Source organism: Phodopus roborovskii, unplaced genomic scaffold, assembly GCF_943737965.1.
Source record: "Phodopus roborovskii unplaced genomic scaffold, PHOROB, whole genome shotgun sequence".
NCBI classification, from domain to species: Eukaryota; Metazoa; Chordata; class Mammalia; order Rodentia; family Cricetidae; genus Phodopus; species Phodopus roborovskii.
In genome coordinates, this window is record NW_026126599.1 from 8,699,455 (window position 1) to 8,727,392 (window position 27,938).

The window sequence follows — 27,938 nt, forward strand, 5'->3', positions numbered from 1 at the left end:
CAGTTTCTTTCTCCTCATTCGCATCTGTTTCTTGGTAAGGACGTTCACCTTCATCTCACTGCATGATTCCAGAATATGTTCTGCACAGAAACCTCCCAAGCTGTGATCAATGAAACCTTCCTTCTCAATAAATTGATCACCTGAGGTACTTTGCATAAGTGATGGAAAGTTGACTAAACAGAGGTTGAAAAATAAAGTTCTTGCCATTCTTTCTGTGACTGCTGTTCCATTGCTTCTTTGGTGAATATTGTGTGTGCCCGCAAGCACAGGATTGATTGACAGAAGGAACATGTGACTTCAAGAATTGCTAAGATGTAGAAGCTTTGTGGTTCTGATTTCCTCTCTAGAGGGCCTAGGGCTAATCCCTAGCTATGCCAGTGTGACAATGACAGTATGATCACACATGCTAGGATAAAGCAGAAGGCACTGGCAGTGTCTAGGAATACATACATGATAACCAAAGCAAGTAAGATGATGCTCTAGTGAGCGGTCTTCCTCCAGGGATTTTGTTTCTTGTTTGAGGGTGCCTGTCTTTAATTTTGTAATGTGGAGACACTGATAGTGTTTCCAGAGACTTCTCTTTTATGCTAGGTGTTGAAGAATAAAACAAGAAACCATTTCTGCCAAGGACCCAGCATGTGCAACACCCCTTTGCTGAAATTATTATGAGACTGATTACCAGTCCTCTTGCCAGGTGCAGAATCTTTAGAGACCCAGAGGAATTTGGCTTGGAAGGACTAGTCACCCAAGCTACAAAAGGCCAATACACTATGAACCTGTGAGTTTCCTACCCACGCATATCAATAGGAGGCAATTGCTGACTAGTAGAAATATTATTCTCTACCCAATGTGACTCTTTAAATAATCCACTGTGAAGATATTAAGTAGGTTAATGAGGGGTTGGAGAGATGGCACAGTGACTAAGAGCTCTAGCTGCTCTTCCAGAGGACTCAGGTTCGGTTCCCAGCACCCAATGGTGGCTCACAACCCTGTGTAACTCCAGTTACAAGAGATCTGATGCCCTCTTCTGGCCTCTATGGGCACTGTATGCATTTGGTGCACATAGACACAGGCAGGCAAAAGACTCATACACACAAAATAAAAACTTAAAACATCTTTTTAAAAAGTAAAGTGATGCTGGGTGGTGGTGGTGGCGCACACCTTTATTCCCAGCACTTGAGAGGCAAAGGCAGGGAGATCTCTGTGAGTTCAAGGCAAGCCTGGTCTACTGGGCAAGTTCCAGGACAGCTAGAGCTGTTACACAAAGAAACCCTGTCTCACACCACCCTGCCCTGTAAAAAAAAAAAAAAAAAAAAAAAAAGACTGTCTCTCATGACTACCAGTTCCAAGTCTCAGCTATTGCTTCTCTTGGATGCTGGAAGCATGCGGTCTCTTTCACTGACTTCTATTTATATTTTATTCACACACTAGTTATTGATGTTCTCTCTTCAAGTATACTAATATCATCATCATCATCCTATTATCCTGGGATTCAGGCTGTACCCTATTTACATGTTTTAACAGCAATGACTATTCTTGCCTATGCTTTCACTTTTTTTTTTTTTTCAAACTAAAAAGCACATCCAGCCCCTCTGATCCTGCAGTGTCATTCTCAAATAATATTAAGGAAAAACTTGAAACTATGTAGTGAGATAATTTACCTCAAGTCCGAGTCAACCCTCTGAGAATGGTTCAATGAAACCATACTCCAAATGATGAAATGAGAGCACCTTCTTTTCATTGCTTTGCTTTCCAATCTTAGGTTTAGGACCAGATTTAGTAACACATACAAAAACTATTCAACTTTGTTCTTAGATCAAAAGTGCCTTAAAACATCACCACCGTCTCCCCATAAATCTACTATTTATAGTTACTTACATCTTTTCGAGTTCTGTGTATTTGCTGAAAACTTTGGCTGGAAGTCTGTGAATTTTGTTTTTCTTAAGAGATCTGAAATAAAAATCAAAACAATTTTTTTGTTGTTACTTTGGAACAAGTTTTCATGTGTCCTACTCTGTAGCCCAGGCTTGTCTTGGTCTCCATCCTCTTCCTTAGCCAGTTGGTATAATAGACTAGATAGGGTATGATTATTTCACTGTCTTCCTTAATCTCTGGATAAGTAAATAAAACATAAGAACAAGAAAAAGCCCAGACAACAGAAAATCCCAATCACCTCATCCATGCTCCATGAAGGCCCAGCTACACAAGATTCCAACCATCTAGGACATGCCCAAAGAGGGCATGTCTACAGAAGACCCCAACCATCTTGGACAAACCAGTGAGGACATGACTAAACAAGATCCCAACAATCTTAAACATGTCCAATGAGGGCATGACTACACAAGAACCCAACCACCTAGGGCATGTCCAATGAGGGCATGTCTACAGAAGACTCCAACCATCTCAGACACGCTGGACGAGGACATGACTACAGTTTCCTGGCCTTAAATATCTTTATACAAAGTTCAGGAGAGTTGGCATGATCTAGAACAGCTAACTTTGTAGATCTTTATATCCTTGCAGTCTCAGGAGGATTGTCAGCTTTAAAAACAAGATGACTTAAATCTGCTCCCTTCTCTTCAGCAGCAGGGCCACAGCAGTAATAGTACACAAGTCAGAGCATAGTGGAAAAGCACTCCCGGCCACAGACAGACATCATGAGGTGAACATTAACCAGGCTCATCTAGGAGATCATATTTAAAATGTATTTTCCTGCAGATGGAGCATATAAACCTCATTGGTAACTGGTTTAGAAGTAGTTCCAGGGGCTGGAGAGATGGCTCAGTGCTGAAGAGCACTGGTTGCTCTTGCTGAGGACCTGTGTTTGATTCCCAGTATTTGCTCACAACCATCTGTAACTCTAGTTTCAGGATCTCTGTCGCCCTCCTCTGACCACTGTGGGTACTGCAGACATGTGGTACACATATATCCGTGAAGGTAACACTCATATACATATATAAAGTACAAATAAATAAATCTTTTTAAAAAGTACTTTTGATCTTTTGCTTATTTTATTACTTATGTTTTATTATTATGGCACTACAGAGTTTTCTGTGGGTTTTTTTGTGTGTGTGAGTTTAGGTACAAATATGTAGAGCATACTCACAGTAATGTCACATTGCTAGAAACCTTTGGCACAGCTTTTAAGTTGGCTTTTATGCATTCCAGTTCATTTTCTCTACAGTAACAGTGCTGTGGATACTGGCTGAGAACTAGGGAAAAAAGACAAAAAATTGTATGAGAAAACAAACAAAAAAAGACAACACATTTATGCATTAAAACAACTGACAATTTTCTCTTTTAATCAACTCCTTAATGATTCATATGTATTAATAGACACCCTGATCCCTTCATATAACAAATAAGAATTTTCTTCAAATCAAGTATAGATCACTGGGGTGTTCCGCTAATCTCTAACTTCTTCCTGCAGTCATCTCAAAGACATTTAACATCCCAAAGAACAGGAAGAAACCACAGATGCAAACAAATAAAATCAGAACAGGCATTGAAAGAAGATAAAGTTCTGTTCAGTGAAAAGTATCATTTGTTTGAGTAAGTCTCCATGGTGATGGCTGGACCAACTGAGTTCAATAGTATGAAGTAGCTGGTAATTGAATGCTTACTGATTTGTCTTTAGTAGGTCACATGGGATATGGGATAGAGGAGCAGAGAAAGATGGAGAGGACTTTAATGGAATCTTTAATTTCTCCACTGACCCTATGAATATTTGACTTGATGCAGGTAAGAAAGTGAAAATTAATTTCTATTTCCATTATTATTATAATTAGTGAACTGTTTTGACACAGGGTCTTGCTATATAGTACATTATAGTATATTACCTTCTGCCTTGACCTGCTGAGTGATGGCATTCAATGCATGTGCCATGGTGTGGACCCAGCCTATGACTATTATGCATTGAACTGTGGGTATAAATTCTTTCTAATTGTCCATCCTTTTTTATTTTTATTTATTTATTTATTTTTTTTGCTATCACATTTAAAGTGAATTTAGCTGCATTTTGGCAGCAAAGCCACCACAGTTATTCCTGGATCCCCAGTTCATGCAAGAGATGGTTTCAATACTTAACATTTTGCATGATATTATGTGGTCTACATATTAGCGTTATCTTTACTGGGTTGAGCTAATATATTTTTTAAAATATTTATTGATATCAGGAATGTTATGGCCATATTACTAGAGTGAAGGTTGTGACCAGAAAGTACTTGTAAATAAAAGAAGTTCATATGATATGGTCAAGTTGGGTATCTTGATGATGGGGCTGAGTGGTTCAAGCAGCAATGGCTCAGTGGTTGAGAGCACTGGCTGTTCTTGCAGAGGTCCTGGGTTCAGTTCCCAGCACCCACATGGTGGCTCACAACCATTTATAAATCCATTTCTAGAGGGTCTGGTGTCCTCTTCTGACATCTCAGGCAGTAAGCATGCATACAGTCAAATCCAAACATAAAGGATACAAATCAATAAATCCCTCAGAAGGCAGAAATGTGTGTCTTTCTCCATCCTCCCTGTCCCATCTCCTTCCACCTCACTCATCCCAAGACATTCCTTGGGCTCAGACTTGTAGCCTTTGTCTGCACTTGATGCTATACTCATCGATGTCATCTTCATTCTTCCTGCTCAGCTGGCACAGTGATGGTTTTGACCCAGATCCCTCTTGGTTGTGGATCTGTCCTCACCAGACAAGGCAGGTGTCCCTGCCTGGCCTTCATGACCTCACTGCCAGCAGCTACCCATCCAACCCACCCAAGAATTCTAACGGTCAAAGCCAGGCATGGTGACCCAGCTAAGGCTTTCTTCTCTTAGCCAAGCTCTGTGTCTGAAGGGGCCCTTTTTAAACATCTTGTCTATTCTGAGCTTTCTGTCTTTACTACTAGGAACTAAAACACAAAAACAAAGACCCAACCCAGTCAAACACACAGAAAAGCCCTAAATTTGGTGATTTGATTTCCCAGTGTATATGAAGTGAGCTCCTGAATGAGACATATTAGGATGCTGTTAGAATTTTCAGCTATATGTCTTACTAATCTTGTCATTTCTAAATGAGATTTTTTTCTGTGTTGCTTTGTTTTTCCAAGCAGTGAAAACTTAAAAAAAAAAAAAAAGTGTTTCAATGAGGCAAAACTTTCGTCTTGATAAGCAGATGTACTTTGGGCAGGAAGTGACTAGCTTTCCCCACACAGGTGACTGTGGCTTTCCCCTTTGCCTGGGGTCCTGACCTCATGGTTTTTCATGATGGGCTCCTTTTTTAAAGAATTGGCACAAAGAAAACAAAGGGAGAAGGGGTCAGCCACTTTAACTCAAGAATGAGCCTTTGTGTAAACAAAAGTTTTTCAGGGTGTGGGGGTGGCAGGATTAAGACATTTGCATACAAGGTAGGGCAGATGAAAAGATTTGAATTCCCTTCTTAAACAGTTTGTATAGTCCTTGGGAGAAAAGACTCATTTAAAAGCCTCACCAATTCCTTCTCTTTTAAACATTTTTTTTTTTCACTTCAAACCTTGTGAGATGAAGGCTCCTTTCTTCTGTCCTATCTGGGAGTGAGAAACTACTACACTGCAGGGCACTGTTTAGTTATAGCTGACTCAAGAAGTCTGAGTTAGACCCTTAGGACAAAGAGTGAATTATTACATCTATTCACCAGCACAGTTTAAGGTGTATCTTTGGTCTCTGGCAAGGATGAAGCTACCAAGGGACCATGAGTCCCAAGAACATTTCTGGCTTTTAGCTAAGAAAGAAACTGGTCATTTTCTTTGGGGTCTTTACCCTAAACTGCCTAGGCAATTTCTACCTCCAGCTATAAAATATTCCCGTGTGCGTGTGCGTGCGTGCGCGTGCGTGTTTGTGTGTGTGTGTGTGTGTGTGCCCCACATGTGTGTGGTGCTGAAGAGGCCTGAAGAGGGTGTCAGATCATCTTAGTTGCAGACAGCTGTGAGCCACTGTGTGGGTGCTGGGAATTAAACCCAGGTCTTCTGCAAGAACAACCAATGCTCTTAACCAATAAGCCATCTCCTCAGCCCCAATTTTTCATTTATCTTTGGATATGTGGACTCACTACTCAGCCCTGGTTGGCGTTGAACTCAGGATCCTCCAGTCTCAGATTCTTGATTGCTGGGGTTAGAAGTGCATGGCATCATATCTGGCATAATTTCATTTTTTTGCAGATTATGTAATCATGTATAAGTGTATGAGTTGTGAACTAGTATTATGAAGTACACACTGCAGTTTTTCTCAGGTACAGGATGGGGATTGTGTTCAGGGCCCTCAAAGATACCTAAATTCACAGATGCTCAAGTCCCTTCTAAAAAAAGATGCAGTATTCGCATAGAACTCACATACAAACCCCTCATCCTTTAGTGTACCTCTAGAGACTTCAGAACACTGATTATAATATAAATCTGGTGATATCGTTGTTGCACCATATACATGTTTTATATTGTTATATGACTATAACAGAATATAACAATATAGAATAATATATAATAATATTAATGATTTTTTGTACAATTTCAGCACAGTACAGTTTTCATCAGACTATTTCTGATTTGTCCTTGGTTGAATGCACAGTTGTGTAACCCCTATGTGAGTACACTGACTATATGCTGTTAGTACAGAGTTTTGTTGTTGTTGCTTTTTGTTTGCTTGCTTTTGAGACAGGGTCTCACTATGTGGTCCTGGTTAGCCTGGAACTCACAGAAATTGCCTTCTCTTGTCTCCCAGAGTGCTGGGATTAAAGGTGTGCACAGCCATGCCCAATGTTAGTATAGTATTTAATTTATGCACATTACACACATAAGTGTGTACTAACATTTATCAACCTATATATTCATCTATATATGTACACGTATACACACCCCCCGCACACACACACACACACACATCGAACTCCACTAGCACTACAGAGGCTGACCTCCACAGCTGCAGACATGCTGCAGCCTCTACTCCCCCAGCTCATGCCTAAAGAATCTTAGCACACTTATGTAAAGGCCTTGTGCAACTTGCATTGGACCGCTACCTGCACCTCATCCTAGCCTTGTTCACCTGCCGATCTTGTTTTACCTCTTCTGTCTCCATCCAGGGACTTCCCAGCCTGCCCCCATCTCCACCCCACCCCCACCAATGCACTGATTGGGAGAATATTCCCATTTCTGGCAGAGCCCTCATTTCTTATAGTGGCTTCCCCCATGTAGCCTGGAATCACCATAGCTTAGTAAGAATGTCTTTCCAGCTACATGTAAGTTATTTGTGAGTTGGAGACACACCTTAATTGGTACCGTACTTCCCGTGTCTGGAACATAGTATGAGCTCTTTGTTGGAAGCAAAATAAAACAAAGGAAATAGAATTTTGTTATTTGTCACCATTATTGATTTTCTATGCATTCCCATGATTGATCCAGTGACACGAGAAATGAGCACGCATAGAGATGGATCTATTCTCCCATTTTTCCCCTCAGGCCCACAGGCAGACAGGAGAATGGGTACATTGAAACAAAATTGACCTTTTACAGCAGTCCCCCCTTCTACATGGGACATATTCCAAGATGCCCAGTGGATGCTTGAAACCAGAGATGACACCAAATCCTGTATTTACTGATTTCCCTATGCCTACATGCCTCTGCAAAAGTTCCATTTATAAATCAGGCCATTGAGAATAAGAGTAAGTAATAGCTTCATAGAGAAATCATAACAATTCACCATGACCCATGTTGTGCGAATGAGGTCTGTCTGTCTCAAGGCATCGTCATCATCATTGTGAGCTGGGGTCCCAGCTCCTGAAAATGTTCATTTACTGTTTGGGACCACAGTTGTTGGCATTTCATTGAAACTATTAACAGCAAAACCTTAGATAAGAGGGGGCTGCTGTTCCCGGATAAATCCACGCGCCACAATCACTTTTTTTTTCTTTGCAAAGCCGATACCATGTTTGAACCAACACCACTTACAGCACTCCTGTGTTAATGTCACTCTATTGACATTTCCATGGACTGTGCCAAATATGGTCGCCCATCCACTAGTGTCACCTGTGGGGTGGTGATTGATACGCATCAGTTAGTCTAGAAATCAGATAGCATACCACAAAACAAAAGTATAAAAATTTCACAAAATCAAACAAAACAAAACAAAAAACCTGGTCAAGCAACAGAGTGACTGCTGTTTTCTTTCTTTCTTCTTTTTTTTTTTTTTAAATATGAAGATAGCAGGAAAGAGTTAAACAGGAACAAGCGGGCATTCCTGGCTTCACAACATATGTAATGCAAATATTATGTCATGCAATCCTAAGTGTCTTGGTAAATAGCACCTACTTCTAATGCTGACGTTTTGAATTTTTGACGTAGATTTTGGTGGTTTCACATGACTACTACACTCTGGATTTCACTTGCAGGGTGAACATGAGAGGGCCTTGAGTTCTTACAAAATTGAGCCTTTGTTATCTTGCTTTCTTCCTGGACACTGAACCCGGGGTCTCACATACTCTCAGCATGGGCTCTGTCACTCCTTGCCAGGTTTTATTTTTAAAGAGAGCAAAAGCCAAAATACCTTTTAATGAACAATGTCGAATCCTACTGAGAGAAATAACAGTGCCTTGGTTTCTCGTGCCTTAATGTCAATTTGTCGTTAGCTATTATGATATTCATATTTGATATTTCTTTTATATTATAAAAATCACACATGAATAATGTATATATTCACATTTACAAAAATGGGCCTATTTTGAAGCATCCTTAATTGAGTATGTGCTATAAAAATGGTAAGATTTGCATCGTAATAGATGGCAACAAACTCTATACAAAGGAAGAAGTAAATTCATGCAGTCAGTTGCAGATTCCATTGGTCCCTGATATCTGTAATTTATCTTTGTCCTTTTTCATATCCTGAATGGAGCTATCGTGATATTATAAACTATTCCGTGTGCATTGTTCAGGTTGGGTTCAGAACATCCTCGTCAGGTAGAGAAACGGGAGTGATCCTTGATTTCCATGTAGCAAAGAACTCCCTTGGAGTAGCTTGTTCACTGACAAATGGAGAACTGCCTCTAAAGTGAGCACAAACTGAATGCCTACTGTGTATGCTCCTGTCCTATCCTGGTGGTAGCAAAGACTGGCCTTTTCTCAGGGCACTCACATTTGCCAAGAGGCAGAAAAGAGGCAGGACTGACTCTACATGGAGGGAGATTTGTCCTCTTCAGGGAACTGAGTCTTTTTCCTTTTTTTTTTTTTTTTTTTTTTTTTTTGTCTTAGTTATTCTGGATTGAACCTAATACTCCCTCCTGCACGCTAGGCAAGCATTCTTGCCTGAGCTGCATCCCACACCTCTGAACTGAGTGTGAAGGAAGGAACATGTAGGTGTGCTCTGTGGAAAGGTGTTAGAGTTGTTTCCCATCCAAAGAAAGGGTGCATGAGTACTCAGGGGCAATATAGCTGCTTGGCGGGCCAGGACATGGCCACCCCCTCAGATGCTGACTGACTGTTGCTGAAGAGAGCTGGCCTTGTGTGGCATACTCAGAAGGTCTGAGTTCCGGTGTTGACTGAGACTAACTTCACATATCAACCTCTCTGACATCGGTTCTCCTCACGGGAAAATAAGCAGATTAGATCAAGCAAGATATATGGTCTCAGCACACAGCCCTCAACTTGGCCTGGGGGACTACTGGTAATGAACAGTGTAATCTCTTCACATTTTGTATGATGTGGGCTTTGCTCAAGCCACATTGCTTTTGCAAGACTGACCCTATTCACCTTAATTCAGCCAGCTCATCTTTCCTGTGCCTGCAGAATATCTCCCTTCTTTCCTTCCTTCCTTCCTTTCTTTTTTTCTTTCATTTTGTTCTCAATTCAAGTCAATTTAATGAAAGTTTTCCTTGATTCTGTCCTTCAAGTGGATTTCTAAGATGTTTTTCTGTCTCTTTATTTGTTTGCAATTTGTGACCCTTTTCCCTCTGGATGTACTCAGTAATCTGTGCACAGCATTATTGTTTTCTTAGTATATGTTGTTCCATGAGCTCAAGGTTCTTGTTTCCTCCTTATTTCTTTTTGAGTTCACTGTGTCTCAGTGACGTCCTTGTCCATAGGTGACATGAATCTATTAGTTTTCTGGGCTAGTCCATGGGCAGCTTATAGATATTTTTAAAGCTGAACAAAGCTATTGGCCACAAGGAAGCCTCTTAAAACTGAATTATGAGAAGCAGAGTAGAATGTAGAATGCCATTACAATGTTTATGGGACCATCTTTTTTACTTTAGCGAGCTCTATATCCTAATATTCAGGTCATTGGCACGAACACATCGGCAGTGGTTATTAGACCACTCCTCCCAATTTATTAGCCTCACTCACGGGCTGACCCACAGGTTTTGGGGACACATGTGGTGAGATAGGTCGGTGGAGCACAGTAAGGGGCAGGACTCACCACAGTTGTCCTCGTCGGCACCGTTCTCACAGTCATCCACGCCATCACAGTGAAAGGCTCGGGGCAAGCACTTGGTGAGATTCCCACAAGGAAAATACCCTTTTTGGCACAGAGGAGCCACCATAATGCCATCAGCCAGTACAAAGTCTACATGAGAGATGAGACAGGGCAGATTTAAAAAAAAATCCCACGTAAGAGAAACCAAATGTGGATGCAGGTAGGCCTTGCTGGCAAGATCCCATTTAATGTGATAAGAACTCCACCAGGCTTGTCATTCTTAGAGCACCAATATGGAACAGCACTGTCAGTAACCACAGTCTAACTTCCCAGTAGCCATAGCATGGGTGAGACAAGACCCATCTTGAATTTTCATTCAGGGAGGTAATGCAAAGAAAGCCAAACGTATTGCTCCACTATTGCATGGAGTTGGGGAGGTATCCACTGCTTGAGGCAGAGGGTAAAACCGTGCTTAATTAGGAACAAAGAAATTGATTTATGCAGCTATTAATTTTTTTATAAGAAAGACTTAAGGTGACCTAGTACATATGCAGAAGGGCCATTTAAAGGGGAGCTCGAGAGTGCCTGACCTTCATTAAAATAAAGGTGACAACCCTAGCAGTAACCTCTCATGTTAAGGAGTCACTGAGTGCCAGCATTCTGCTGGGTAACGATCTCATTTATTCCTTCACTCCCCCCTAGAGCAGTGCCTCTCAACCTTCCGGATGCTGCGACCCTTTAACACAGTTCCTCATGCTGGGGATGCTCATCCATAACATTATTTTCATTGCCGCTTCACAATTGTAATTTTGCTTCTGTTATGAGTCATAATGTAAATACCTGTGTTTTCCGATGGTCTTGGGCACCCCCTATCCCAGTGAAAGGATCTTGGACCCTCAGAGGGGTCACAGCCCACAGGTTGAGAATCACTGCACTAGAGTGTGGGGCAGGTGTTATATCTTGCTGTGGGTCTTAGCAGAGGGTAAACTAAGCACCTTGTCTGCTGTTGTCACCTCAGTGACTTGGCTAAAGTCTGGTTCCCCCATCTGGTTCCCAAGGCTACTGGGAACCACTATGCTGGGAGAGAGTTGATCCATTCTGGAATCTGCCTTTCAGAAAGGAGAAGTCATTTATGAAGACAAATTAAAAACCATTGTCTTGGGCAGAGGGCCTAACACATGGACAAGCACTGTAGCCACGTCTAGCTGAACAGAAGGGTTCAAACAAGACACCCAGTGGCCCTTTACAAAGTGCAGGGAACAGGGTACGTGAAGCAATTCCAGATGCTTAGATCTAATAAACACGAATTCAAGTTTAAGAGCACGCCTTCCAGAAAAATAGACATACTTTTTATGCATTGGCTAACAAAGTTGTGGAAGTCTTGAGGTCAAACTGAAACTTCATAATGTTTTGGGAATGTTGTACCATGTGTTTTGATTGCATTTATCACCTCCCCTAACTCCTCCCAGATTCCCCCCTCCTTTCCCACCCAACTCTGTGTCCTCTTTTACCTTTAAACCCATCAAGTCCAATTCGTGCTGCCTGTGTACTCTTGGGAAATTTCAAGGGAGGGGAGACAGAATGAAATGGTATAAAGGGTGGAGGGGGGGATGGGGAAGGTTTAAGTGGGGTGAGGGGTTAGAGGGCAGGGTAGAGGAAGGAGTAGAGGTAGCCTGAAGGCCTTTCGAAAAAGTCATATAGAAACCTACCATCCAAACACATACATACACACAAGCAAAGAGTTTAACTGGTTCACACTATAACAGAGCAACAGCATCCCCACTAGACACTGCAAATAAATGCACAAATAAGAAGTCCAATGCTGAAATGTTACAAATGTAAAGAACAAGCAGACTCTGAAACAGCTACAGTTTATTAGGATTTGTTGAAGGAATGGGGAGAGGTATTGGCCAAGTGGTTCCAACAATCACCATCATGACCAGGAAGATATTTGGGGGAGTGAAGAGAACAATAGGATTTAATAGGTTGTAGCTGGACTTGCCATCATGAGCATCGTCTGTGTGCTGGGTATTTCCTCATTATCTCATTGAATACTAAAAGCAATGGAGCCACTGGTAATATAATCATTATGGAAAGATGCTCTTATCTGAGTCTGGGGAAACACTAGTGGTTTCTGCCTTGCAGAGACTGCATCCCACAAACATTTTTGGAGACTTCCCTGCTGGTCCTCCTTGCTCACAAAGCTGTATCTATTAACAGGCAGGCATTTGGTTGTGGGCACCCAGCCTGTCTGACTCAGGGCACACACTAAGCTTCCAAGGCCATCGTTGGAGAGGGGCAGTTGGATTACATGAACTTTAATCTTGTTAGTCAAGATGACCCTGGAGATGGAGCAAGAGCACAAAAACAGGGCAGCTGGTCTTCCCCAGGGACAGTGATGTCATGGAGCACTCTTGGAGGCTGTCACAGATGCGTCTTCCGGAACTTTCCCAATCGAGGAGGCCAATCTCGAGATGGAAGAATGTCTGTTGGAGGTGTGGATGGGGATGTGGGAGGGAGGGGCAAAAGAAGTGGAGGACAGAGGCTGACCACAAGTGACTCCAACTGCTACTCACATCTGTCAGGAGGGCCTGTTTCCCATTCTGCAGTGGCTTCTTCCGGGGACATTTTAAGCATAAACGGGATATAGAAAGAAAATAATGACTGAACTCAACTCCTCCTCCGTCTCTGTCCTCTGTCTCCTGTGTGACTGGTATTACTTGGTGCCCAATTAACTTTTTAAAAGATAAATTCCCCTTGGGGTCTGAAAAAGGAAAGAGTCCCTTTCAAAATTAACCTTCCTGAAGCTGCGGGCTTCAATTCTGATGGAATCAAATTCAGTGCTCAGTGTTCTGTGTACCCTACTTATCATTCTGCCCCATAATCATGAAATTTGAATAATAATTAAGAGCCCCTGCTGTGTTTGGCACATCCTGAAGGGGACCCACTGGCCATCTGTGGGAGGCATATTCCACAGTCTGTGGCTCCTGTCAGCTGCGGAAGTGGAGCGAGGCAGTTTTATTGAAATTCGGAGATTATAAAAGCGGAGGCTGCCAACATCAAAGCAAAACTAGTAGCTTCCAGAGGTTTCTATGGGGCCCCCTTTAGCCAAACTCACATCAGAGAGGAGATTTGGACTTATGAAAGGAAACTGCTGTCACAGTTCCTGCTATCTCTAGTCAGTACTCCAGACATGGCCATGCACTGGCATTGTACAATGGTTCTTCTGCAGATGCCTTTTGGAGCTAGCTGGACTGGTGCCCAGGAGTGCTTTTTCAGTCAACATTTTCCTAGGCTTCTGAGAAGTGGTGTTCTAGAAGGACTGTTTAGGTTTTCTGTGGAAGAATCATTAAAGATGGCCAGGTCCCTGTCCTGATTACCTGACAATAGTTGTACTAAATACATCTGAGGGAAACCCTCAAAAACTGGGGGAAGGACTGAGTGAGGTTCTCCGGAGCCAGCCTGCCTCCATCTTGGGCTTGAAAGCTTATTATATTAAAAGCAAACTAGATTCATTCTTCTCTATGATTAAACGTGGTTCTCAAGCATTGGGCTAGGCCCCACCTGTAACCTTAACTACAAATGGTTCTTTACTGCCTGTTCTAGGAATGGCAATCCTGACTTTGTTTCAAAAAGTTATAATGGCTATCTTGCAAACCTACCTTTGTTTCAAAAGGTTACGACTACCTTGACAAACTGTTGCTATGACTACCTTGTTCTGACCACCTGGCAATCTTTTAGTTTCAGGAGGTGGTTACACCTACTTGTTCTTATGTTCTGCTCCTGCAACCCCACCTCTTTTGCCCACCAACTCCTCCATTTGAAAACGTCTGACTCCCGAGCCTCGTTTTCCACACGTCCAATGCTGACCTCTCTGACCCTGCCTTAGGGGGAAGCAGCCCTTGTACAGGACTAAAAAAAAAAAAAAAAAAAAAAAAAAAAAAAGCTTGCTTTAATTAATTGCATGTTTTAATTAATTTGGTCACTGTGATTTGGGTCAGTGGTCTCTTTCCTCCCATCTTTGGGAGTAACACTCCCCACACCGGTGCCAGAGAGCAAGTTCCATGGGAGCGACTAGCTGAGGAGGCCTAGGTAAGCTAAATGGTGCTGCTCACCTGTGAGAGAGTGACACTGTCACCGAGGGAGGTCATGAAGCTGTAGGGACACAGCAGACGTCACAGACAAGACCTCTGTCATTCATTTAAGAGTTAATTATTGGAACATCCAGGAGATGCTAACTGGTTGCCAGTTAACAAGACAGGTGCTGCTGCCCCCTCTGGACACTCCAATGAAGTGGGATACAGCAGCACTCTAGGCAGCCCCCACTGGATTGGCATACTTTCTGGAAGCCGTCCTATTCCGGTCATCTCTAAAAGCGTTGTTTAGAGTCCAGGCGGACCACAAACTCACAATTCTCCTACAGTAGCCTCATGGGTGCTGAGATTACAAGCCTGCATCACCGAGCCTGCTGGGCTGTGTTCTAGTGTTTAAAATATCCATCTTGTTCAGTGTGATTGCAGAGTCTACTTCCTTTCCGAAAGCTGCCTGAGAATGATGAACTCAGAGAATGCCCAGAGGGTGAGTGAAGGGCAGAGGAGCAGGGCAGGGTGGGAAGGTGACAGACCCAGGTAACACTGGGACCTCTGCTCATCTCTTGCTCCTCAGTTTCTGAGTGGATGTCCCTGTCTCCTAGATCTGTCATTGGCTGTACTGCCTCTGAACAGGATTCAGCCACATTCCACTAATGTTAGTTCACAAAGTCACCTGCGCCCAGGGCTCCTGCCAGGCACTTGAGCAGGATGTACCTTGCACAAATGTAAGGAGGGTACCCCTCACATAGACCATCTGTGCTGAGCCATTTGAAGGCCACATGATCATGACCAGTGTCAAGGATGATGTTTGATGATGCCTGAAGGGCAAAGGCCTCCCTATTTGCTCACTATGAAGTCCCCCTTGTGGAATATTCTTTTACACTGTGTGAATATATGTCACCAAGATTGGTTTAATAAACAAGCTGACTGGCCAGTAAGTAGGTGGGATTTTCAGGGCAGAGAGAACGCTGGGGAGAAGAAGGACAAAGTCAGAGGAGGAGATGCCATGAGCAAGCAGGATGGGAAATACATGCCTGAGATAAATGAGCACATAGATGAATAGAAATGGATTAGTTTAAGCTATCAGAGCTAGCCAAAAACAAGCCTAAGCTATTGGCAGAGCATTTATAATTAATATTAAGTCTCTGTGTGGTTATTTGGACAGAGAAGTCTGCCTGCACTCGCAAGTCTGTATGCTGTCTCAGCATCTCAAACCTCTCTACATTAATTATAGCATTTCTTTTCTGTGTTTTCAGTATCTTTTCCTTCTCACGTCAAACTCCTGCCCCATTAGTCTTATTTAGTCAGTGCACAGAGACTGGACATAGCTTATAGATAGAGTGCTTGTCTAGGAGGTCCAGGTTCCATCTCCACATCACAATGTGCACACACACACACACACACACACACACACATACACACACACACACACACTAAACAAACCAGAAAAATCATCAGATCTCACCTTCAGTAAACAAACAAACCAGTCCAAATCCTATTATACCCCGACACTTTTGGGACCAAGACAGTCTTCTCTCTCCATTATAGTGACGTTTCTCATATGAATCACAAAAGCCACTAACTATCTCCATTGCTTCTGCTGTTGGCCTTGTTGCTCTGGCAGAGTTTTTATCGGGACCAATAATGCCTGTCTGCTTGATGTCCTTCTCTTTTTCTCTCCCATTCTCCTTCTTCCTTTTTTGAGATAAAGTCTCACTATGCAGCCCTGGCTAGCCTGGAACTAGCTATATAGACCAGGCTGACGTTAAACTCACAGAGATCCTCCTGCCTCTGCCTCCCAAGTGCTTTGACTAAAGATGTGTGCCTAATGTCCTCTTCTGTTACCCATCTGATCCCCTGAAATGTCTGACAAATTCCAGCACCTTCATTAGAAGAGGGTGCTACCTTCCCTGGCTTTGTGATCCCTCGTTTGCTTTTTGTTGTTGTTGTTGTTTTGTTTTTGCTTTTAATTGAAAAAAAAATTGCAGGACAAGGCAGCATCCTGGAGGTCACTTGATAGGCAGGAGGCCAGAGCTTTCTAGGTTTTTGAACAACACATTACCAGAATTTGCAAAAAAAAAATCATTAATATTTTAGCTTTTTAAGGGTGCTCTCGAATCTCTGTTACCTTACATTTCACATTGTTTAGAAAAACAGTATTCTACTCTCACCAATTAGCAAGACTCTTCCCCCAGAGAAGACAAGCTCATCCTTCGGCTTTCTGGGACACTAACATTCAGGCTGGGGACCAGGCCGGCAGGGAGGGGAGCTTGTGGGAAGTTCCTTTCTGACAGCAGCAGGGCTTTGGAACACAGTGTGTGGAATGTTGTTTGAGAAAACAGTCTGGAAATGTGGCTGGAACTCTCCAGGGAGGTCAGGTCTCTTGTTATAACTCAGGCATACAGCCTCCTCATTTGTCACTTGTCTGCGACTTCATGCACAAGAGGGGCTCCAGGGCTGAAACTCCTGCACCCTGGCATTCAAATAACTATGCAAACAGAAAATAAAGGCAACTGAGTTGCTTTAAATCGGTGCAGTCAAGGCTTGCTTCATGATAGGTTTCTGAAGGCAGCGAGCGATGCTTGCTCCTACGGGTTCAATATTGTACTGGAGCATTAAGCGGAAGGAGGGAAGCAAGAGAGTGAAACACTGTAACAAATACCAGAAGGGGTTACAATTGTTGCTGTTTGTGGATGATGATTGTGCTGGAGTACTCTAATAGTGAGACATGCAAGGTCTTCCCCACAGTCAGCTGTATACAATAGCAAACAATTCAAAAGTAAAATGACCAACACAACCATCTTTTGTACCACCAACAGCCACATCCTGAGAGATAAGCCCAAAACATGCACAAAGTGTTCATGTAAAAATATATGCTACCATTGAGAAAAAGCAATGATGTAAACAGAGAGTGGAGGGGCTGGGAGACAGAGAGAAGGACTTCAGATGCTGTCTCCAGGGTATAACTCAGCCACTGCCAAGACCATCTCACAGTGGCTGCCTGCCCTGTTACACAAGACTGGGCCTGTCAACAGTCAATCATGGAATGGGGCGGGGCTCCTGGGAACACTTTCTTGCCCAGCTGAACTGGTGGTTATGGGTAGATTCTGGGGCAGGGAAGGTCATTGTTTCCAGCTATGTATCTAACGTGAGCCCACCAGGTTCCAACAGATACTTCCAAACGTGTGGTTACAAGGGCGACTTGGGTTAAAAATTAGTGGCCATGAGACAAAAGAAAAAGGCATGAAAGTGATAAAGGGGGAAGGAGGGCATCAGACCCCTGGAACTGGAGTTACAGATGGTTGTTAGCCACTGTGTAGGTGTTGGAAGAAGAACCCAGGGCCTCCAGAAGAGTAGCAAGTGCTCTTAACACCCAAGCCTTCTCCCCAGCCCTCCTTTAAAAGCAATGATGCATGATTTGGGGAAGCTATGAAGTCATGCAAACTCTACTACACTTCTGGGAATTCTCATGAGAACACCTGCTTTGGGAAACAGAGTCTCACCATCTACTGTATGAATCATCAGGCTCTTTCTTGAGTCTGCAGAAATGTGTTCCTGGACTCCTCTCCCCTGCCCCATCACCAGGACATTCTCAGAAGCATCCCTCACCAGAGTGTGTGCCTGGACACCCCACACCGTGCCCACCAGGGCAGTCTCAGAAGCATCACTCACCAGAGTCCCAAACTGGCAACACCCTAAATGTCTTTGAAAGACGTGTAAAAGATAGGGGCAGGATCCCTCAATGACATACTATGCAGTCTGGGAAAGGAACCAGGGAAAGTGTCAAAGTGATTTTAGGTCCAGCAGGAGCACTGGCCAAGCCTCCTTCACTTTTCCTGGCTATCTTGTCTCTTGCAAGAAAACATTCCTGGAAGTGTGCCTTTCGTGATGGAAAGATACTGCGATTTTAGCAGGCACTGTTCTTTGCACTGGAAATACACTTTGTTTTTCTTTTCCACTTTCTCTTTATTTGTCATTCATTTCTGGGAAAACCTCCCAAAGACTTCAAGACTGCTCCAGATCTTGAGCTTCCCTCACAAACCACCTTGCATGTTTTCCCCTGATGACCCTTATAGCATTGGATTCTAATTGTTTTTCCCCCATAGTACACCATGCCTTGTTCAGTGGAAAGAAATTAATTACTCATTTTGATTGTTCCTGTGGCAAGGAAACGTCTCGATTTCTAGCGCCTGACACATGGCTCACAAGTTACCATCTACACATGGAATAGTCAGGAATAGGAAGAGGGTTTCTGCAAGAGAGGAACAAACACATACACAATTCCCACACACAAGCAGGCCAACCCACTCCAGCATTTGTGAACCCCTGCCCTGTTAGGGAGATCCCTTATCTTTCCCAGGAGATGATTTTAGCTTTTATTACAGCGAGAGCAGCATTTGAAAGTGGGAAAGAGGAAACGGCTATCAAGGAAATGGCTTCAATAAAGGAGTTCGGTTTTCAGTGAACTCTGCAGAGACCCTAAATCTCTTCCTGCCTGTGAGGAGGGTTACATCGAGATTCTCTCATCTCCTTTCCTTCCAGAAGTCACTTCCTGAGCCCCTCTGATAGAATGGAAGAGAACCTAGGGCTTCTGTGTTTCAAACTACCTCACACACTCACATAAAAGGGAGCTGGGCATAGAAATACCTACAGCAGGAGATAGACTGTTTTCAGAATGACCCAGAGAAACTGTGAGGGGAAGAAATGGGTTGGAGATGTAGCTCAGTGATAGAGTGGACAGAGCCCTGGGTTCAAATCCAGCCCCTCATCCCCCTATAAAATAAGAGCCAGAGTAAAAGCAGTGACTAACCAGATGTTCTCCATCTCAACCACAATCAAGCAAAATGTGGATAAGGAATGCCAGGCGAATGATGGAGAGACTCAGGTCCCAAAGTAGAAAGCCCTTTCCCCTTGCCATTTGTTATGAGATAATTAATTTCTTCTCTAGGATGGAGTGGTAATTAGCATTAAGATTGTCATGTAGGTGAACTTGCACATTCAAATTTTGAGTTACTATATCTATATCTGCTAAGAGGCAGATATGTTGATTGTTAGTGTGGGATTAACAATTTCTTCGACAAATATTTGATTTGTCCCTGTCATTTCCAAATGAAAAAATAAAAAGACTTTACAAATAGAATTAAAGGGATAAATAATCCAGTTGGATTCAATTAGCCATCCAGATACACACAGATTATGATAATGAAAATTATCATATTCTTCTTTTGAAAAATGACTTGGGGTGAAGTGTTGGCTCAGTAGTTAAGGGCCTTGGCTGCTCTTCCAGAGGACCTGGGTTTGGTTTCCAGCACCTACATTTCCGCTCACAACCATCTGTAAATCCAAATGAGATCTGGCACCATCTTCTGGCCTCTGTGGGCATTGTGTGTGTGTGTGTGTGTGTGTGTGTATAATGAAATTAAACATTTTAAATCAATATATTTGACATGCTTGTACACAAATGAAGGGTGACCTCTGGGATCCAAGCAACACAATCACCCAGTGGTCTTCTTCACTGTGCAGATCTCAGGCCCCTCCCACACCAATTGTATCTTCTGGCTCTGGCACACAGGGGCCTGTTTAACACCATCACTGGTAGTAGAACTTTAGTGTCAATACCAGTGCTGTGGCACAGAGCATTTGGCACTCGCTATGCTGAAAGCCAAAGAGTCAGGGCTATGACCTCACACTGATCAGCTGACCCTAAGTCAGCCTCCACGTCTGAGTGCCACCTTGTCTATGCAGCCCTCTGTCCCAGGAACAAGCTTCACTCAGTGACGTTCTAGCTGAGCCCTCTCATGTTTACTTCTAGATACAGCACAGACTTAGCAGTCAAAATTGAGAGCCCCAGTTCATGTCACAACACCTCCGTGATGGCTCACAACCACTAGTTCAAGGGGATCTGGTGCCCCCTTCTGGCCTTTATGGGCACTACATGCATGTGGTGTCTTCTGACAGAAAAGCACCTGACCCCACTGTGGGTAAATTTCATACATGCTTCCATATCACCTTCCCCCATGAAAGCCCGCCTTTGTTCATATGATCAGCGTCTGGTTCAATGATAGCTTGAGAAGGCTGAGTGCAGGGGCCGATACTGGGCCCCTGAATGGGCCAGGAGAGAACTGTTCTGACTGGCCATCCAAAATGTGATCTCAATAAAACACTTTGCTTGTAGCCAAAGGAAAGCAATGGGGAGCCTTTGTAAATAGGACATGGGGTTGGGGCTGGATCATCCACGAGACAAAATGTCTGCAGTAATAGAATGAGCTGCCTGTGTGGATACACCAATGAGCCCATTTTTCAACAGCCAGAAGAAACCTCCAACCTCACAAACAGATTCAGGGCCAAGCACAGGGAGAATTTGTATTGGAGAAGTAGGGTATAAAAGAGCTTTAAATAGTAGTTTAAAATCTGTATCCTCAAAAATCCTCAATGAATAGAGGCTAGGGAGACAGGACAGTGGTTAACAGCATTGGCTACTCTTCCAGAGTTCAATTCCCAACACCTGAATGGCAGCTCACAACCATCTGTAACTCCAGTTCCAGGGAATCTGATTCCCTTTTCTGGCCTTCTTGGGGTGCTACACACATGGTGCACATAGCACACATTCAGGTAAAACAGATGCTCAATACCTAAAGATACCAGAAGAAGGCATCAGATCCCCTAGAACTGGAGTTACAGATGGTTGTAAGCCACCATGGGGTTGTTGGGAAGGAAGTTTAATCAAGTTTGTCTACAAATTTAGTTTAAATCAACAAGAGATGATCTAGAATCCTTCTTTATATGTGTATTGTAAAAATACATTAATTTGTGCTATAGAAAATTAATTCAGTTGACTGAAAAATATGTGCCTTAATTGGCAGGAAATAGTATGCAATCATTAGCTACATAAATACTTATATGTGTACATTGGAGCTAGAGAAAGAGCTCAGCCACTAAGGGCACTAGGTGTTCATGCTGTGGACCTGGATTCAGGTTCCCAATGCTTCCCATATTTCAGAATTCTGGACAAATAGCTATGGACCTTAAGAGAACATGCCGACATTGAAATAGTAACAGCTAAGATATAATGATCATTTGGCTCTGTCTGGGAATTTTTTTGCCACAATCTTAGCTCACACAATCTGAGTGATGACTGTTGACTAGGCCAGGACGTCAGGGGATAGCCACAAACTCCAGGAAGGAAATGGAGCTAAACCGGAAGTCGAAAGCTACAGGAAGCCCTTGGGGAGGTGATGAGAGGCTAGACATATTTGAAGAAGGGTTTTGCTGAAAGGGATGGGTTCCCACGTGGAGATGCAGATGTGAACTGCCTTGATGGAGCACACCCGGGAGTCAGGACAGGATGTGGCTGGGTCGCCAGAGAGCAGAGAAATAGGGACTGGTGGAGCAAGGGGGCTGGGAAACACAGACACGAGAAACCAGAAAGACTGCAGGGGAAGGCGGCCAGGGAGAAAAGCAGAGTGCTCATCTGGGGTGTAGACATGATAGGAAGGGGTACAAAGGTGAGCAGAGGGGAAAAACATGGGGAGTGAACCCTGAAGCCTGGGCTTCCTCAATACCTAACAGGCCATGATGACCTGTGGTCAGGCCACTGCCGATATGTCCCTTCTTTTTTGGTGACTTCTATTAGTCTCCTTTCCTTGCTTCTTCTCAGCCTCTAGCAACTTCTGCATTCAAGGAAGATCCCCTTATCTTCCGCACTGGGCAATGAACATTATTTTTCTCTGTGGATGGCAAGCTCACACACCGCAAGCATGAGGAGCCGTGAAAGGCAGGGAAATTCAAATTACCCTGCTTTGATCAGTGCACCCTGGACTCCTCACCGAGCCCCACTGATGTGCACAATCAATGCCTGATGGTAAAATCAAAAGACTCTGAAGGATTTAGCTCTAAAGAAATGAAAAGTAGGTGGAAAGTATTTGTTTATTCCCATTTGAACATCGCTTCCTGGACACTTACAGATGTACCTTGTGATTCCCCCCCCTGCCTTAAATGGATACAAGTTGTACAAGCCAATTAAAAAGTGAAATACAAATGAAAACAACACACAACAAAATCAGAACATTCCTACTTAGTAGGAGAGAAGGGAGCAGGCACCACCAGGAACCGAGGCAAGGAACCATGCCATGGCTCAGTGGGCAGGAGGGCCGGAGAAGAGTCGATCATCTTCATTTTCATGGCCCTTCTCAACTGCAATTTCTTTTTAGTCTTAGCTTTCAAATGCCTATTTATCTGGAGAATGCAAACTCGATTGTTTTTGGAGGACGTTTTATACAAAGACCCTCCAAGGTCCCCTCCCCTGGAAGTACAGCCATGAGAAATCAACGCACAGCAAATTAAACACACACAGATTTTGTTTTGTTTCCACACAATTTATCCCCCTACCTCCACTAGTATTTCTTGTGTAAAACAAACACATCGATTCTGCTTAATTAGCAAGTTACACATTTATTGGGTAAGTAAAACATCAAGTTTGGCGATGCTGGCTCACTCTAAAAGCATCGTGTCTCTATTTTCACATAACTAATTTACCCCCAAATAATTGGTTATTAGCTGAAATTTACTTGACGCAGCATTGTTCATGATTTGAAAAGCATTCAGCCTCCCCCCCCCCTCCTTTCTGGCGTTAGCTCTAATGCAGTATCTTGGATTCAGGTGAAAGGTGGTGTGGAAGGAAGTCTTTGCTAACAGCTGACCAGCCGTCTTCACAGTGAGGAAGCACCTGTAGCGGCCTTGCAAGCTAGTGCCTCTGGAGGTTACACACCGGAGAGTATTTTGACCTTACTTATCCACTCCGAGCAGGCTCTGTTTTTGCCTCAAGCAGGCAAATTTATTTTTCCATTAATGGCGAGAAAGATTTTCAAGAGGCTTGGCTTGAAGTACAATTGATTTTCACAGCTAGGCACAGCATGGATGCAATTGTGTGAAATTAAAATATTCTTGGGAAAGCTTGTCTGAGTCGTCGTTAAGGAACCCATGGTTTGGAAAGCACCCCCAAGGCCTAGCTGCAACTTGGCCACTAGGGGGCACTCAAACACTGCTCACAATAAAATGCCGCCAAGGCTGTGATCACATTTATTGAAAAGAAGGGAAAGATTTGAGGACATTAGCAGTTGGTAGTTAGCAAATAGCCTTCTTCGAACTTGATACTTTAATTCTCTACAGGGGCGCACTGTTTGGGTTTGTAACACTGTCTCTATTCATTCATTAAAATCCTTTTAAAGGTGGTTTGTGCCAGGTTAGCAATAATCCAGAGTGAATTAATTAATCAATAATAAAGTGTACTTGGTGATAGAGGCCTGGAGGTTGCTGGCTAAGACAACTTAAGTGGTTGGCTGGGACAATAAATATAATTCACTTTTTGAACACTTGAGTGACCGTGGCACAAAGAAAAAACAATCGTGTAGCTTAAACTGCCCTAAAAACTGACCACACATTTAACTTCAGAAGCAATTTTTATTCTGAGAATGAGAAATAATGGCCTTTGTTCAGTAATGAGAAAGAACCTCACTATTTCAAATGTCAAGAATTAAATGAAAAATATAAAAGCTTTAGCAATTATAGGACAGATAATTTTAATTTCGTACGATGCCAGCTTTGCCTAACACTTCTAAAAGCTCCTCATTGCAAATATCAGGGTTTATGGTAAGAGAAAGTAATGTAAACTTAGAAGATTAGAATTTATCAGAGAATTGTAATTAGCCAATGATTTACTTATTAGGTTTGAGGTATACGTCTAAAATTAGGCTCTCAGAAAAAAAAATCCAAAATAATGTTTTAAATTTCTTCTCTCCACCCCCTTTCAGAGCCCATTGCTTAGTAAACCACTATCTACACTGCTACAGTGACTTGGCGGTCAGAGAGGTTAGTGTAAGCACACCCAAGCGCACTAAAATGAACACGTTGATGACCGTCTGAACACAGAGGGCTCTTTAAAGAGAGCAAGGACCTTTTTTTACTCCTCCATTCTTAATTATCCTTCAAAATTGAGTGTTAGGGACGGAGACAGAACACTGACTTACAAATTAAGATCTTAAACCAAATCAGACCCCTGCTTCTAAAGCTGTGGTTTCTCGAAAGACGAATTTACGGTTTCTCTTTTGAGAACAGATTTTCATGTAAGAGAGGTTAAAACACAAAACCCAAACCTGTGCTGCATGCTCTGGGGTAAGGCCTTTTACGCATAATTTGAGACAAAGTTTTACTGTCATTGCAAATTCAAAATAAGATTGCAATATTTAAAAATCTTTTGGTAGTTGTTCTTAAATACTGCATTTTATACTCAGAAACTATGTCTGTTTGTGCTCTTAAGCTGTACATTTTACTTAAAGATGAAAACTATTCACTAGGAACTTGTTTAATTAAATGGAGTAGTTTTTAAAAAAAGGTTTATTTTTTTCCAGGAGTGAATAATAATTCCCAATTCTAATATTTATTATCAAAAGTTTCAAAGAAAAACTGTGTATTAACTGGATACATTTTCAACTTAAGTAGCAATGAGTTCATATGCCATTGGAGTGGATATTACATGTATAAACTTGTGGCAAAAATCAGATTTTTACTTTAATTTCAAACAGTTTAGCTGTCCAAGCTCTAAAAACATGAAAGGTACTGATTGGGAGCGGAACACTTTACATCAGTTTCCCAAGTCTCAGAGGAGGAAAGAAAGTTATATATAAATGTGCATTTTTAAATTTTAATAACTATTTTACATAGGTGAACTCTTAGAGAGCCTGGTATTTTGGTTGCTTCTGGTTTGCAGTCCCTAGTTTAGATGAACACAAACAAACAAATATACAAAACAAAACAAAAATAAAATAGCCACCAACAACTGATTACATGCATTTTATAGGTACATTTTGACAGGCTAGATTTGCACAAAACCTTCTTTCCGTTCATGAATGAACCCTGCTCTCAGAAGGAAACACTAAAATGCATCTTTCTCTGCTATAATAGGTATGTCAACCTTGATTTTTAAAACACAGCTCATCTTTAGTTCTGACAACATGAAAAGTCAAGTTTTCGAGAGAGGCTTGTTGCATCTGGAAATTGCGAGGCTCTATGGTGCTTCAAGCTCTTAGTGATTGCCTCTGTAGGATGTACACCAGGGTGTCTAGTTTTCAAACCCTGCATAGCGTCTTTGTAAACAGCACAGAACTACAGACTGGTTTTCTAATCTTTGGGGATCCTAGTCATTTAAAGCAAGAAAGCAGCAGCCTTACCTTTGACCTCTGTCAGGATGATGACATGAAGTAGGAGCCACATTGCAATCAATCTGTGCTAGAGAGGTGTCCAGTATCAGAGGACAGAGCTGTAGGCTTGCAGCAATAGCGTTCTTAGACGTGTCCTGCTTGCTCCCCTCCTCGGAAGGAGTTCTGATAGAGTCTGGTGCCTCCCATGTGTCTGAGCATGCTCAGCTGAAACTTCCCTGGCATGAAGGGACACTGACGCTTGTCACTAGGAAGCCTGCCTTTTTTTTTTTTTTTTCCCCTTTCTGTCTTTATGTTTTGTTTGCTTTGCTTTATTTTAAACACAATGGCATGTTCCTGGCCATTACATTCATTCTGGTGTGCTGGTGTGAGAAGGGTGATGTAAACAGCACTTTAGCCTCATTAGATAACCAATATTTCTATAGCTCAGTGCTTTTCTTCAAATCCCTTGGAGCAGCTAGCACCCATTCTTAGTGTGAACTTATGTATGAATCCCAAAGCGTGAAGGAATGTAGATCTACCAAGAAGGCACTGGTGACTCTTTAGAAGCAGTATTCAAGCAAGATGCAAATGAGAGCAAAAAGTTCCTCGCTAGCACATACATGAAGGACACTAGGGACCATACCGAGAGGTTTTCAAGTGACATTCAGACAGTTGGTAAGGGTTCCAAGTGTGGCCTTGCGTTCAACAGGTGAATAGTCAATAATATTGTAAACTTTGCTTAGTTTCCTCATAACCACAGTCGAGTTTTAAAGCACACAGCTTCCTGCTGGCATTCAAGTCTGACTTGCACTCCTACTCAAAGCCACTGTGGCTTCTTCCTCATGCACACCCAAAGGCAGCTTTTTAAACAGCAGGCTTCGTGTAAGCTACCGTAGGGACTTCAGCTGATCCGTGTGTAATCCTAAAGAATGTTCCAAAAAGCAGGATTTCCTTGGCAGAGTATAGCCTCCCTCCCTCTCTCTCTCCCTCTCTCTCTCTCTCTCTCTCTCTCTCTCTCTCTCTCTCTCTCTCTCTAACTGGGAACAGTCTGTGGAGAAGGGCTGAAGTGTGGATCAGAGCACAGGCTTTGGGAAGGGATGGGAACCCTGCGTGTAGTGACTGGCTGTGGGCAGGTGGAGTTGGCCTCTGTCCTTCCAGCCTCTGACAGACTAAGAACCCAAACAGAATTTGAGACACAAAATCTTTTACTTATCACATAATGAAGATCATTCTTGTGCCTTCTAAGCAGTGAGCTAAATTCTGACAGTCATGATACATTGAGGTCCAGGCTCCTTTGACTTTCAACCCAGAGGAAAAAATCAACAAAGTCAAACATGACTGGAAACATGAAGGGTTTTCTTACGTTTAAAGAAACTTTTTCGCTGTTGTTCACTGAACATTGAACATAAAGTTATTTTTTTTTGTTTTTATGTTTTAAGATACAACAAAAACAAAATAGAAGCGAAAACAACATAAAACCCCTGTCACTGAAAAAAACAAAAAAACCAAAAAACAAAAAAAAAAAAAAAAAAAAAAAAAAAACAAAAAACAAAAAACGAAAACCTCCCATTATGTTGATCAAATAATCTCACATTTGTGTGCAGCCAGGATCAGGGAGGCTAAGATTCTGGTGTTAAAATTTAAAACATAAATTTTCAAAAATGCTATTAAGTACCATTAATTGGCCATCACAAGGCTATTTGAAGTTCACATATATTCTACACACACACACACACACACAAATGTATCTTTTGTGAAAGAAAACAGTGTCTAGACTTCAAAGAATTTAGTTTAGAATTCTGCATTAATGCTAAAGCCAAACTTAATATTAACTGAATTTACAAAAGCCAATTCATCTGTATCAGGCTGCTCCAAGTTAATCTTTGAAATGTTAACACAGAAAGATCCAGAATGCAGTAGTTATAAATAATAATTAAGAACACCTTCAGCTCATTACTGACGTCTGAAGGCAGTCAATTAATTTTATCTTTGATGTGTTCTGGGTGCATGACCCGCAACTGGAGAGGTTGAAATGCACAGGGATATGATATGTGTGTGTGAGCAGGGGTGAAGGAATCCAGTTCCTCCCTAAAGGTCCACTCCACAAGGAGGATCAGGGGTGGGGGTGCTTCATGCAGAGCTAGGATGGAACTAGGTAAATTGCTTCAGAGAAGTACACCTGTGCCTTAGTGATCTTTACTCCAATCAACTCATCCCCCGCCCCTGCCCCCTCCGC

General features: G+C 42.5%; 1 protein-coding gene across 1 annotated transcript in view; it reads right to left on the reverse strand.

The window, feature by feature from the left end:
- The window catches only part of Rxfp2 (relaxin family peptide receptor 2), a 55,495-nt gene extending 29,611 nt beyond the window's left edge, over window positions 1–25,884 (reverse strand). The window contains exons 1-5 of the mRNA XM_051205329.1: window positions 25,733–25,884; window positions 10,420–10,566; window positions 7,959–8,036; window positions 3,107–3,212; window positions 1,879–1,950 (exon numbers count right to left, since the gene is read on the reverse strand). Of these exons, the coding sequence (XP_051061286.1) occupies window positions 1,879–1,950; window positions 3,107–3,212; window positions 7,959–8,036; window positions 10,420–10,566; window positions 25,733–25,775 (446 nt within the window). The 5' untranslated portion in view covers window positions 25,776–25,884. The remainder of the gene's footprint in view (window positions 1–1,878; window positions 1,951–3,106; window positions 3,213–7,958; window positions 8,037–10,419; window positions 10,567–25,732) is intronic.
- Between the last annotated feature and the right edge of the window lie 2,054 nt (window positions 25,885–27,938).